Source organism: Mustela nivalis (assembly GCF_964662115.1).
Source record: "Mustela nivalis genome assembly, chromosome: 6".
NCBI lineage: Eukaryota > Metazoa > Chordata > Mammalia > Carnivora > Mustelidae > Mustela > Mustela nivalis.
This window is the reverse complement of record NC_139025.1, coordinates 108,034,122-108,049,461: the sequence shown is the minus strand read 5'-3', so window position 1 is coordinate 108,049,461 and position 15,340 is coordinate 108,034,122. Positions and strand designations below refer to the sequence as shown.

Below are 15,340 nucleotides of genomic sequence, written 5' to 3'. Positions count from 1 at the left end.
GTAGTGTCATGTTCTCATTGCTTTTAGCCTGAATATGATTTATAGGCTCCGTATGTGTGGTCTGACTCCCACCCATGGCTCCGGGCTCATTTTGCACCGTGTTCCTTCACTGTCTCTGGGCGTCCAGCAGTAGGTTTCTTTTGTTCTTGGACAGGCATCATGCTGTTCCCACCTCCACTCCCCAAGGCCATTGGATGTGCACTTCCTTCCCCACTTCATGCAGTTAAACCCTACACTTCCTTCTGATCTCAGCACGGACATGACCTCCCCGGAGAAGCCATCAGAGATATCTATTGAGGTGAAATCCTCCTCTTTTATTTGCTCATAGAAATGTGTCTTCCATCTTTATAGCGTACATCTCTGTTGCGATTATCATATTCCTGCATGTGTGATTTATTTCACTATACCTACTTCCCTCACTAGACTCCGAGTTCTGTAAAGGGCAAGAACAGTGTGTGCTTTGGTAAGTGCCGTGCTTGGCACATAAGTATGCCATAAATATTTGTTAGATGAGTGAATGAAGAGACCAAAGAACACCCTTGTGTGGTGTTTGTTCATCACAGCTGTAAAGTCCTGTTCCTCTGGTCCGTCCACTGGGACTTGGGAATAGGGCAGTCATAAGTAATCCTTCTAGACAAAGGTATCCATGATAACTTAACCAAGAGTTAAAGCCGAAACGCTGCATTCTTGTCCTGGCTCTACAATGGCGTGCCCTCCGGAAAGCTCTAATTTCTTTAGGCTTCAACTCTGTATTTTACCTATAGATTGGGTATCTCCTCTGTACTTAGGCTCTCAATAGCTGTTTTTTCTAGATCTCTCCTCCCTTCCTGCCTCCTCAGCTGGAAATGACTGTAGGCCTCCTGCAAAGGGAGGGGAAGGCCTGAAACAGAACTGGCTTCTCTGTGGGGGGACTGGGAGGAAGCACATAGTGGGTACTAATTCCATGAAACTGGCTTGGTATTCAGAAACAACTGCTGAATTCTCTTTCTTCAGACAAACTTGTTTTGAGAAGCAAGGCTGGAAAGTTGACATGGCAGAATGCTAGTCCTAAACAGCCTGTTGTCTGCAAGGATGGTAATTCATCACACTTAAATGATATAACCTAGAAGCCTTGTTTCAGTGTGTTTAATCCCTTTCTTATTTAACTGGGGTGTCTCTCTGATCTTCAAGCTGTGAGGTTTCAAGTTTACCTTCTATGTAATTTTGCTTAAATATTTCATGGAAAAGGAAGGGGAGCACCTTGGTTCTCAAACTGGAATCCTTCTTTAGAAGAAAGTCAACAAGTTGCTCTCTCCGTCATTTTGATTCTTGGATCCCGGTCTGTCCTCAGTAGATGAAACCCAGCTACAGTAATCAAGGAGGAGAGCCATCCTGTCCTAAAGTCTTGCAATGTGAAACTTGCAGTGGTTTCTTTGTATGTTAATTTCTCCATCTCTAGAATGGATACAATTGTTTTTACCACCCCCTCCCCTTAGGGAGGGATCATTTAAATCACTGAAATGATATTGGAAGAAAACAAGAGTGATTTTATCTTGCAGAACACCACATCTGTATTTTCTCCATATTCTCCAACGTGCATGAAAAGTTCCTTCAGAAGAGAATGTTTACACGGGATGTATGTATACCTGATTTGATAATCCCAAACTACTCCTCAACCACCCACTTCTGAATAGGGGGAAAAAAAACCCAGAAGCCTGCAATTGTGTAACATGCAAATCTCTTCTGGACCAGAGCCCATCGCTGTGGTTTGGCAATACAACGAGCACAACATCTCTTTTCTCATCTCTTAAAAACAAAACAAAACAAAACATAACAAAAACCAACAGAGGAAAAAAAATACCTTGAGAATAAAGGTAATGATTAATCTATCAGGCACAGAAAGAATCGTTTTTGGGGATTTCAGATTCTAACTTGCTAAGTCAGGTAAACAGCCGTGGACAGGAGATGACAATTTCACCAGAAGAGGATTAAGTCACGGGCTCTAATTGGGACAGCATTTGCACAGTCAGAGAATCTCACCAGACATCTCCAGGAATCTGTGAGCAGTTGTCAAAACTTCCATTTTCACGTGCGAGTGAAGTAAGGACCAGAAGAAGCAGGTACTGGTGGAGAGAGTGATCCTTGGAGAAACCTCACCATGCAGCCTGGGAAGGGAAGAAAGGGGAAAAGCTTCAAGCAAAGGCTGGTCTTGAAGAGCAGCTTAGCTAAAGAAACCATCTCTGAGTTCTTGGGCACCTTCATAATGATCGTAAGTATTTCCTGGATTTTGACCCAATTATGCCTCTCCTTCGCAGCCGGTGGCGGATGTTTTGTTTTCTTTAAGTTTGTCACGACAGTCATCTTTTCCAGGCAAGAGCACATTACTTCCAGGCTATTTTGGGCTATTTACTGGCCACAGGTTAGGTTTCCATTTACTCATTTCGTTTATTCACAAGAGTTTGGGGGTGGAAGAAGGGGAGTCAACTACTTTCTTCATTTCAGAGATTTACTCAGACTCTGAGCTGGCTTTGATAGAAAGCCAGTCGATAGAAACTTTTCTCATTGATTAACTGATGTATACCTTGTTTGTTTCCCACAAACACTGAGGTGACTCAGTCCCTTGAAATCAGGATCGGCAGTCAATAAATATGAATGGCAAGAAACAACTCAGTAGTACAAATGCTTAGCAAAGGACTGTGTTGTCAGAGCACTTGACTTTTAGTCAGAAATTTCCCTAGATAGAAATATGTTTTCTGCAACCCTCCAGATTTGGTTTCACGTGATTTTCCCCCCTCTGTTTACCTTAAGCCAATCCCTAAGGTCTTTAACGAGACAGATCTATATACAAAGGAAGGACTGATTCTAAGAACCATTCAAGGATCTTGGCCAGGAAATTGTGCAGCTATTAACAGAAGACTGGACAGTCTACTAAAGTGGCATGGGCTCTAGGCTTCCGTCCTACTGCACATCATTGTATTCTTTGGATGCTGAGTTTTTAGTTGGAGCCAGACCATTTGTGAGCAAAAAATGAAATGTTCAATTATTCTTATATGCAACAACTACCGACTTTAACTAGCTCTTAAAAAAAAAACACACACACACAAACACCCTGCTCAAAGATTCCCTACTTTAGGCATTAATAATTTCATTTTTCTTAAAGTTATAGAGAGTTGTCCATAAATTTTTTACTTTAAAAGTTCTCTGGTAATGTACAGCATGGTGACTACAGTTAGTAACATTGTATATTTGAAAGTTCCTAAGAGGGGCTCCTGGGTGGCTCAGTCATTAAGATCTGCCTTCAGCTCAGGTCATGATTCCAGGGTCCTGGGATTAAGCCCCTCATTGGGCTCCCTGCTCAACAGGAAGCCTGCATCTCCCTCTCCCACTCCCCCTGCTTGTGTTCCTTCTCTCTTGCTGTCTCTCTCTGTCAAATGATGAATAACCTTAAAAAGAAAAGAAAAGAAAAGAAAAGAAAAGAAAGTTCCTAAGAGAATAGGTCTTTAAAGGTTGTTATCAGGAGAAAGGAATGTGTAACTATGTGGTGATAAGTGTTAATTAGACTCACTGTGGTGATCATTTTGAAATATATATAAATATTGAATCATTATGTTGTATACCTGAAGCTACTATAATGTTATATGTCAGCTATATCTTAAAAAAAAAAGTTCTTTGCTTGGTATAAATACATTATAATTTAGGGGATAAGCCTAAGAGCAAGAAACAAGTGTGAACTCAAACATTTGAACTCATGAAAATTGAGAGTCCTAAGTTTTCTGGTCTCTGAGATTCTCTTTTTACTGGATTCACTTGAGTATTTTCAAGGCATATGGACAACTCCTTCTTGACTATCCTCACTTACCTGAGTTAGGAATGTGGATAAAGTGAGTAGTTTGAAGGAAAAGAGAGAAAATAAAAGCCCATGATTCTTCTGATCTTACTCAGTGCTTTCTGGAACATCACCCTCAGTGAGACAGGAATGCTGGGGTCATATTAATTGACAATTTGGTCCCAGTGAGGAGAGTGGATTCAGCTCTTTAGTGACCTGAGGTACAGAGAAGTAAAGCAAATTCAGTTATAATCTGCAGGGCCCTGCAGAAAACACAGGAGGAAGTGAACTAAACACCCATTTTGCAATTTGAAAAAGCTAAAACCTCCTTTATTTCTTAATAAGAAGCTGTTTCTGGACCTGGGTGGCTCAGATAGTTAAGCGTCTGCCTTTGGCTCAGGTCATGATCTCTGAGAAGCTGTTTCATAATTCTATCCCCTCTGCGTTGAGTAAATAAAAGTTGCTTCAGATGTTCACCATTCTACTCATATAAGTAGTAGCATATCTTCCTCTAGTATTCAAGGTGGGAGCTAAAGAAATATCTTCATATTATATGTTGAAAATAAAACTTTGTATCTTCTGGTGAAAGAAAATAATTGCCTAAATGTTTCATTTCCACCTACATTGCACAGTTACTTTTTAAGGCAACCTCTGATGGAATCCATAATTGTGATTATAATCTTTTTTTTTAAGGTTTTATTTATTTATCAGAGAGAGGGGCGGGGGGGAGAGAGCGAGCACAGGCAGACAGAATGGCAGGCAGAGGCAGAGGGAGAAGCAGGCTCCCTGGCGAGCAAGGAGCCCGATGTGGGACTCGATCCCAGGACACTGGGATCATGACCTGAGCCGAAGGCAGCTGCTTAACCAACTGAGCCACCCAGGCGTCCCTGATTATTATAATCTTTTTATTGAGGCTTGAGGGGTATATAAACAAGGCCTTTTTGCACAAACACAATATTTTTTTTTAACCAATTAGTCTTCGTGGTTTTGCTCAACTATTAACGAAAGTCATTGTTGGTATGCTTCTGTATAGTAAAAAGCTTTTCACGTTGATAATCCATGGGCAAAAGGGAACATAAAAATGGATATACAGGACACACCAGTACTTCAGATATGGTTTGCCCCCAGATGTTGGGAATCCGGTGCCATTTTCCCCCCTCCTCACAAAACCTGCTCTTAGGAGAAGCATCTTAAACTCATTTACACCATGGAGTAAATGATCGATGAGGCCCACTTATCATTACCATTGAAGTCCATGAAAAATTCTCTGTAAACTACAACTAAAAACAGCAATGATTAAGTCATAAGCCAATGAATTAGCTCTAATTTGGGCTTGTAGTCATGGGATAAGTAGGCTTTTTTGCCTTTGCTTGGTTTATAATGTATCTTCCCTGATACGTAGAAGAGGTTTTGAAGACTTGAGCTGTAAAGGTAGGGAGAGAGCATGTATTAAGTACCTCCCATATGTTAGCTTTTTATATACGTCTGTTTAACCCTACAATAGCTACAGTAGGAAGGCTTTATTAACACTCATAAACAGTTGGAGAGATGAGGGTTCAAAGAGATGAAGCAACTGGGCCAAGCCAGGAAAGCACTGAACTGGGATCCCTTCTAATTCTAGAGCCTACACTTCCCATCTACTGCTGGAATTCCTTCCCCGGTGTCCCTGATAGATAGTAAATCCGACTCTCTCTACTTTAACATCTCCGTAGCTTGGAACTGTGCATGAGCTCTCTTTGGCTCGTGGGCATTTCAGTTTAGCTGATGAACACCTGATAAGACCAGACCATGAGTTGTACCCCAAAGCTGTCTGAAGCAGAAAAGACAGCTCCGTGGGAGCCAACAGATAGGAGGGGAAGGTAGAGCACAGGGGACTGCTCAGTCCCCTGCTCATGGCTTGTGGCCTGGGGATTTCAAGCTGCACATTACACATCCACTCCATGGAAATTTCCCGATGTACGAAACACTCATTAAATGTTGGCTCCCTGTCCCAGTCCCCGTGCCTTCCCCTCTTCCACTTGAGAGTTTTCGTAGTGTCTGGCAGAACTGCTTTGTCTCCTTCCGGACATCTTGTAGGCTCCTTTCCACCAACATCTGCCACAGAACTCTGCACGTACATGACTGGGATTCCCCCAAAGGGGTGTTCAATTAAAATGTCTTTCAGGGGCTGTTACCTCCCAGAATCTCTAGTCATTCCTTGCAGTAGCTGTGTTCACCCCTCCCTATTCTATAGAGAAGTGACATAGAGGAGAGATTCTCTGACATAGCATTTGCCCTGCTGAAGATGCTGAAGTGAACAAGCAGCCATATTTCCCCCCGCGGCCGAACGGCGTCCTTCCAGGGCTGGATTTATGAGTGGGTAATTATCTACTTGGGTATTGAGAAAGACTCTAAATTCTTGTCTCACTCTGTCAAGCTTGCACATTAGAGATCTACCTTTTGGCATCTCTAAGAAAGAAAAAATGTAAATACTTGCTATAGCCTTGATCTGTGCCCCGAAGGGAGACAGGATGAGCAGAGACCCGGGACATAGGATATGGAAGGCATCGGGGAATGGGCCGCGCAGGAGAGAGGGCGGAAGTGGGGTGGACGGGATGTGAGGAATGTCAGACCCCAGTGTTTTCTGAAACTGCTCTTGCCTTCCTCCACGACTACATGACCAAACTCCCCACCTTGCCAGAGTCACTGAGTTGGTCATTCTGTCTTGAAGAGATCTCAGATATGCTGACTACAGAAATTCTGTGGCTTTAAAATTATTATTACAAAGCGTGCTCAGATCTTGGAGAGGGTGGAGTGCAGATTAGAAAGCTTTTGAAATAAAAGAATATATGATTAGCATTTACAGTAAAATGGGGAAATTCTTAAAATAACCCAGTTCTTGGGGCGTCTGGGTGGCTCAGTGGGTTAAGTCTCTGCCTACCTCTCAGGTCACGATCTCAGAGTCCTGGGATGGAGCCCCACCTCGGGCTCTTTGCTCAGCGGAGAGCCTGCTCCACCCCCCCCCCCCGCCCCCTGCCTGCCTCTCTGCCTACTTGTGATCTCTGTCAAACAAATAAATAAAAATCTATATAACAAATAAGCTAGTTCTCAAAACAAGTGCTTTGCAGGGCATAATTCTGCACATTTTGGACTGCTAGGAATTTAGAATCCCCAGGTACTAGTAGGACAGCTCTGAGATGGATGCTGCTTGCCCTTCTTAATTGATGGGGAAGCTGAGGCACGGGCCGATGCAATCTTGTGTCCTTTAAATCAGTGTGGAGCCCAGGTGCCTTGCCCTAAACATGCACTTGCCCTTGGTTTCCACTGTGCATTCCTCCAAGAGGCATAGAATGCTCTCTCATATACATTCTTTCTTTTTTTAGTTCCAGTATCATTAACATACCGTGTTATATTTGTTTCAAGTGCACCACACAGCGATTCAACTATTCTGTATAGTCCTCAGTGCTCGTCACGACAAGTGTGCCCTTAGTCCCCATCACCTACTTCATCCATCCCTCCGCCCACCATCCTTCTGGTAACAACCATCAGTCTAGCGTTAAGAGTCTGTTTTTTGGTTTGTCTCTCTCTTTTTTTTTTCTTTGTCTGTTTTGTTTCTTAAATTCCACATATGAGCAACATCATGTAGTATTTGTCTTTCTCTGACTGACTTTGCCTAGCATTATAGTCTCTAGATCCACCCACATTGTTGCAAATCTCATATAGATTCTTGTTTATTTTTATATTTATATCTTTCCTGGAAGGTGGGGTGGGGGAAGAAAGAGAGATCAACTCCATTTTGCCAGGTGGAGAAACAGGTGTGACATAATTAAGAGGTTCGCCCAAGTCACCCAGCTTATGAATGCTAGAGCTGGGCTTGATATTGGACGTTAGTTATTCCTGATGTGCCATTGCTTAGTGGGAATTAACTCCTTTCCTGGGAAAGCCCAAGAGAACCTTATTAATTTTATAGTGTAAAATATATTAGACAGTGAAGGCATCAAAAGACGATTATATGGAACAGACATGATCAGGGCAGGGAAACGTTATAGGAGACCTGTTAGCATAGAGTTTATGGGCCACTTCAGTACCTACAAACACATCCAAACCTCTTGTCACATGGGGGTTCTGAGGTGGTTCATTTATATCTTCATGTCCCCCATGAACACATTGACCATGCATTATACTGTGTTCCTTCTAGTGCTTCTATTTCTTGGGTTCTCCTTGAGACCACCCTGTGGCTCAGAGCAAAGGACTGACAGGCCAATGGTCATAAAGAGAAACCGTAACTCCTCTCTCTTGCTTTCCGACTCAGCAGTCACTTGTCCTTCCTCTGATTCCTCCTTGGTCTGGCTCATTGCTTTGCAGAGAGCTGCCCCACTCCAAGCTGGGATGTCCGTGATGAGGGTCTCACTGAGCTTGAGCTGTCAGTCTTCCCACAGCTGATAGGACAGAAGCCTCTGCTGTCAGCAGTGCCTGGCAGACTCTGGCCACAAATGGCATGTCTGTGGGAGCAGTGGGAGAATCTCTGTCCTCAGGCTCTCGTGCACTGCCTTAGAAATGAAGTGGCATCTGTCGTCCTGCCCCTGTGTCTTTCGGATGAGGAAACGGAGACCCACATGCTCACAGAAGTCTTTCAAGTGCTTTTGCCACCACAGGAGGACATCAGAGAGAACTTGCACAGTCGGTCTCACCTGATTCCTATGATTTACTTATTATGATTTATGTTTGGTTCTCAGCTTCTCATTGACTTATACCTCTGGTGTGTGGGGGGGCATTCTGTTACTTTAAGACAGTGCCCTCTTCTAACTATGAAAATGAGGAAGCGCTGAACATGGCGGGATGTGTGGACCCCTGCCCTGGGCCTTTAGCTGGCAGGAGGGTGTGAGAAGGCCCAGAGCAGGAAATGCCTTCCCTTCAAGTATGGCAATGTGATGAGGAAAAAAGACAAGGAAAGGGATAACATTTATTGAGCACACACTATACCCAGACACTCTTTAATTCTTTTTTAAAAGATTTTATTAATTTATTTGACAGAAAGAGAGAGAGAGAGAGAGATCACAAGCAGGCAGATGGAGAGAGGGGGAAACAGGCTCCCCGCTAAGCAGAGAGCCGGATGCGGGGCTCGATCCCAAGACCGGGAGATCATGACGCTAGCAGAAGGCAGGGGCTTAACCCACTGAGCCACCAGGGACCCCCCCCCCCACCTTTTTTTTTAAAGAAAGATTTTATTTGATACTCTTTAATTCTGGAAACATCCATGAGGCAAAGGAGTTGTTCTTATTTTACAGATGAGGAAATGAAGGCTTAGTACCATCAAGCCCCTTGCCCACAGGCGAGTGTGTGGTGGAGCAGGGATTAGAGTCAAATCCCGGTTTTTCCTTCACCGTGCTCGAATTATTCTCATATAGGCTTTTGAGCCTTTACTACTGTTGCCTGGAAGACTATATGCTACAGTTTTGGACGTTTTTAAAATGTACAAATGTGTATTCTTGAGTTAACAAAGTTTAAAGTGAGTCAACATCTCTTTCCTTCGGATCAACAGGAAAACTTTTTAAAATCCTGACCGTAATCAACCATTCCATCTCACGCGTCATTATGGCCTGACATTTTAATTCTACCCTCATTATTTTTATTATTGGTGTTTTTAATAGTGATCACTTGCTTAAATTTGCTATCATTTATCGGTTTGCTTGCTAATTATTCCTACATGCATGCACCTCTTTTAGGTGCAGTTTCCTTCTTTGCGCAGTAAGAAAGCTTTCTTTGGGAAATTTTGAGGAAGGGTGTATGAGGGATAAACTTTCTCAGTCTCTATCTGAGTTTATCTTTATTTCGCTCCCAAGTTTCAATGATTGGCTGATAAATTTTAGGTTGATGATTGGTTTTGCTTGGCATTTTGCAGGTGTCATCCCAGTGTCTCTTGTTGCTGTTGACAAGTCTGTTGCTTGTCTAATTGTTGTTCTTCATCTGAATTCCTCTGATTACTACTAAGAGTTTCTTTATGTAGCACGCGCGTGCGCACACACACACACAGAAATTTTCAGCCATAAAGCAAGGATGAGATCTTGTCTTTTTTTAACGACAGGGGCAGACCTAGAAGTTACTATGCTAAGTGAAATAAGTCAGACCGAGAAAGACAAATACCATATGATTTCACTCAAATGTAGAATCTTAAAAAACATAATGAATGAATGAATAAATAAAAAGCAGAATCAGACCTACAAATACAGAGGACAAACTGATGGATGCCAGAAGGAAGGGCAGGGGACAGACAAAATGCATGAAGGGGAGAGGGAGATACAGGCTTCCAGTTATGGAATGAATAAGTCACAGAAGTCACAGGAACAAAAGGTACAGCATGTATATATATAGGAACATAGTCAATGGTACTGTAATAGTGTTGTTGTGCTGTGACACATGGAAGCCACCCTTGTGGTGAGAATAGCATAACCTATAGAGAAGCTGAATCAGGACGTCATATACCTGAAACTAGTGTAACATTGCATGTCAGCTATACTGAAATTTTAAAAACAACAATAACAAAAAGAGTTTCTCTTTCTTTTCCCCTGAAATTTCACTACAATATGACTAAGAGTTATTCACTACAATGAAACTAAGGTTTGTTTGTAGTGCTCAGGATTCATCATTTATCAGAACTTAAAGATTCAGAATTTTTACCAATTCTGGAAAATTCTCCACTGCATTACTTTGCCTTTCCCCAGTCTGTTTTCTCCTTTTATAACTTCTATTATGTATGCAAATATGCCCAACTCTCTCACTTTTTTTCTTTATGTCTTTAACCATTCTCTCATTTCTGTATCTCTTAATCTTTCCATGATGAATTTTATGATTTTATTTAATTTTATTATTCCTCAGTGTTCCAAAATTCATTGTTTATGCACCTCATTCATGTTTTCATTTCAAGAAGTTCTGTTTGGTTCCTTTTAAAGATGGCTTTTCTTTTCTTCTGCATTTGTTTCTTTTTGTCGCTTTAACTCACTAAAGTCTAATGTATTTACGGTATTTTATGATGATTCTGTCATATCAAGTTTTGAGGGAGCTAATAATCCTCTTTATCTTATCTACTAACTCTCATGGACAAAGGATCATTTCCTTTAGTGTTTTGTAAATTTGTATTATAAACTCTTCAGGAAAGTTTGTTCTTTTCTGTGGGAATTCTACATGGCCTGGGCTGTGGGGTCATTCTTTGACAGCGGTTTGCATTTGCTTCTGCTATGTTGCCCAGGTGTATCACCTACCAGATATGATTAGTGTGAAGTGGAAACCTGGAAAAGGAAGACTGATGTGCATACTCCGTTGAAGAGAACTTTCCCCCCAAAATGGCTCTCCATGACCTTCCCCCAACATGGGATGTGTGACCATGAATGATTAGGAAATCCCATGCTTTCTCCAAATGAAGCAGGTTTTTTTCAAGTCCTTAGAACCTGAGTCAGGATCAGCTGAAGGAGGACTTTCCTGTAGACTTCCCCTGGTCAGCAGTGAACATGAAGGGCCAGACTAGCCCGGAAAATTTCAGAGTTCCAAAGGACTTGGGGAGAAAAGTCCATGCTGGGTCACTGATCTGAAGATTACAGATACCTAAAGCCAAACACTTCTGCCAAACAGAACTCTGCTTTTGATCCCTGAGTTTGAATTTTGGCTCAGAAAACTTGCCGCTTTCATTGACTTTCTATGAGGAAGTACTTTTGTTTTCTACTTTCCAGAATGGGTTTGGCTGGTTTTGCTTTAGTGACAGAGCCCGTTGCAACATGTTCCCATTACTTGACAAGAAAAAAGAACATAGACATGAGAGCAGAAGTTGCCTCCTCTTCACTCATCAGGCTTGTGACGAAGACACCACATAGAGTGAGGGACCATGAGAGAGAGAATCCTCATAAAAGTGAGGTAACTGATAGAGCTGAGCAAAATGCTGAAACAGCCCCCAAATGAAGGCTACTCTGTACATCTGGTGGGCACCTTATTTCATGCCTGAAGTAGGATTCCTAAGCCCACTGAACCCACAAAGCAAAGCAAATGCTTTAGAAGAAAATATGCCAACAAAATGTGGCCTCTTCTTGGTAGATTGACTGAACATACTAAGACACACAGTCCTGGCTTGGCCAGCCAAGACCAAAAAGGACCTGAGGGCTTAGTCCTTCTCAGCCTAGAATCAGCCCACATGTGTTAGTCTCTATTTTGAAGTTTAAATTTTCTTAGGAGAAAACCTCCCCAAAAACCTATACCTCTATCAACAGGTAAGTGGTTAAAGAAATTGGGGTGTATCCTTACAATGGACACCTATGTAGCCATTAAAGATAATGAAGCCAATTTTTATATGCTGATATGAAAAGATTCACTAAACTATTGAATTAAAAAAACAGGAAGAAAATGGTATGTATAAAATACTCCTGAAACACACACACACAATTTTTGACAGAATATGCCAGAAAGTATTGATATTAGTTACCATAAAGAATAAAACATAAGGGGCACCTGGGTGGCTCAGTTGGTTAAGTGACTGCCTTTGGCTCAGGTCATGATCCTGGGGTCCTGGAACGAGTCCCATATCAGGCTTTCCCTACTCTGCGGGGAGCCTACTTTTCCTTATGCCTGCCACTCCCCATGCTTGTGCTCTCTCTCTGTCAAAGAGATTTTTTTTTTTTTAAGAAGAATAAAATATAAAATATGGGATAGAAAAGAGACAAATTTCTTATATCTTATGGTACACCTTTTGCGATTGAAAAAAATCTTACATATTAATGTACAGTTTCTTCACTCTCCTGCTCCTCCTAAATGAGCTCACTGAGCAGAATTTCTCCCTTCCAGGTGTTTTAGGGAGTTGCTCAAAATGTGTTCTAAAGAACACTAGTTTCATGAGATGCGAATAAAAATTTGTGAAAGAAAATAGGCTGACCTTCCCAAATATGTTTGGAAAACAGTAGATTATACTAAGTTAAGCAGTTTTTTCAACTATAGGATTTATCAGAGCTTCTAACACTCACTATAAACTCTAAGAGGGGAATAGAATACATAGATGTGCTTGGACTCACTTGAGCACAAATCTCTTTCTCAAATTTTAATTCCAGTAAAGTTAATATATAGTGTTATATTGATTTCAGGTGTACAGTATAGTGATTCAGCAATTCTCTACATAACCCAGTGTTCATCAAGATGAGTGTACTCTTAATCTCATTCACCTATTTCACCCATCCCCCCACTTACCTCCCTCCCCCACTTCCAATCTATTCTCTAGAGTTAAGAGTCTGTTTCTTGGTTTGTCTCCATTTTTCCTTTGTTCGTTTGATTTCTTTCTTAAATTCCACATATGAGTAAAATCATACAGTGTGTGTCTTTCTCTGACTTATTTTGTTTAGCATATACTCTCTAGATCCATCCATGTTGTTGCAAAGGCAAGATTCATTCCTTTTTTTGGCTGGATAATATTCCATTATATACATCTTCTTTATCCATTCATCTATCATTAGACACTGGGCTTCTTCCGTAATTTGACTGTTGTAAATTAAGCTGCAATAAACATAGGGATGTATATATCCTCTTGAATCAATATTTTCATAGTCTTTGAGTAAATACCTGGTAGTGCGATTACTGGATGATATAGTAGCTCTATTTTTAATTTTTTGAGGAATATTCATACTGTTTTCCAGAGTGGCTACACTAGCTTCCATTCCCACCAACAGTGCACAAAGGTTCCTACTTCTCCACATCCTCACCAATACTTGTTATTTCTTGTGTTTTTGATTTTAGCCATTCTGAAAAGTGTAAGGTGATATCTCATTGTAGTTTTGATTTTTACTTCCCTGCTGATGAGTGATTTTGAGCATGTTTTCATGTGTCTGTTGGCCATCTATATATCTTCTTTGGAGAAAAATGGAAATGACACAAAGAAGATTTGCATGGCACCTGCACAAATCCCTTTTTTGAGGAGTATCTCATGGAACTGATGATCTGTGGAACATACTTTGGGAATTGAAGGGCCTGGAATGAATCTAAGAAACTAATCAGCCCCAGAATTCTTCTGTCTTCAGGGATCTTCCAGACTGAAAGTGACCCAAGGTGTACTTATCATTGTTAGACCACTCTGTCTTGAGCAACCCTCCAACCACATTCAGCATAATCCATCCATGGTTATCTTAATATGAACACTCACATCTTAATAAATAAGCGCTTAATTAGTTCCTTATTCAGGCCCTGGCATCATGATCAAGTTCTCATCCAAGCTATCGTTATTTGGATGAGTTGAGGGATGTGAATGCCTGATGTAGGTCAGACAAGGAAAGCATTGTTCTTTTTTTAGCTTGTGAGAAATAATGGTGTTTAATCACCTTATATTTCTGAGGCCCAATTTTGTTCTTGGTACTCTTTTCTACTCAGAGAGCTCTGAGGTTGGCCATCTGCCCATTCACCTGCTTCTCAAGTCTCAGATTCCTCAGTTTTTATGAACCTGCCCTAATATCATCTCTTCTCAAGTACAGCTGGTTCTTGAGTGGTGATTGATCTTATCCTGATATTCTCAGGCTCCGTGCCACCAAATGATTTTTAACCAGAATATCCAGGTTTCAGTCTTGGGGTTTTTTTTTTTTTTCTTTCTTTTTTTGTGTGTGACTATTTTGTTATGAGTGAGAACATTTTATTTTCTAATTGGAAAATGAACTCACCGGAAAGCCGCACATGAATATGCACTCTGGGAACAAGCAGACCCACAGAAACAGTAGCAATTGTCAGAAGAGGAACACAGAACCAGGAATCTGAAAACCTGGCTCCGGGTTCAGATTCTGCCACTTACTAGCCGTATGAATTTTGTCAAATTGTCCAGTCTTCCGCTTTTTAAGTCTTTATTTTCATTCCAGTTAGTTAACATACAGGGCAATATGAGTTCCAGGTGTATAATATAGTGAATCAACACATCCGTGCAATACCAAGTGTTCATCACGAACGCACACCTTAACCCCCCTCACCTATGTCACCCATCCCCCCGCCCCCGCCACACCACCTCACCACTGGGGACCATCAGTTTGTTTTCTAGAGTTGAGTCTGTTTCTGGGTTGCCTCTTTCCAGTCTTCTACTTTTGAAATTCAGGTTAAACGTCGGCAGGTAATGTGCTTGACAGCGCGGTATACGTGCTATAAAGGGGTGTTTATTCCCCTATCCAGTGCTCAGAATTATGTGTAGTCACACCTGGGCCCCACCGCTGACTACTCGTGTGAGGGTGGGAAATTCTCTTAACCCATCTAAAAATTTCATTCCCTTATTTGCGAAATGGAGGAAGTAAGAGGACCTGACTCACAGGGTTGTTGTGAGGACCAATGGGCTAATGAATGGAAAATGCTTAGCTCATAAAAAACACGCAATAAACATTAGTTGTTGTTGTGACTATGATCATTCTGTGTTTCAATGGATACAGTCACATAAACTGAGATCTATGACAGGCAGGGTGTGCGACTTCTGGTAACATATACCTACAGCACGGGCTGGAGGACCAAGGTTTGCAGAGAATGTTCTGGCAGAAGGGCATCTGTTCTCCTTCCTCTCCAGTT

General features: G+C 41.6%; 1 protein-coding gene across 1 annotated transcript in view; it reads left to right on the top strand.

Moving 5' to 3' along the window:
* The first annotated feature begins 221 nt into the window (after window positions 1–221).
* AQP9 (aquaporin 9) overlaps window positions 222–15,340 on the top strand; it is a 44,880-nt gene continuing 29,761 nt past the window's right edge. The window contains exons 1-2 of the mRNA XM_082733784.1: window positions 222–298; window positions 1,539–2,248. Of these exons, the coding sequence (XP_082589910.1) occupies window positions 2,138–2,248 (111 nt within the window). The 5' untranslated portion in view covers window positions 222–298; window positions 1,539–2,137. The remainder of the gene's footprint in view (window positions 299–1,538; window positions 2,249–15,340) is intronic.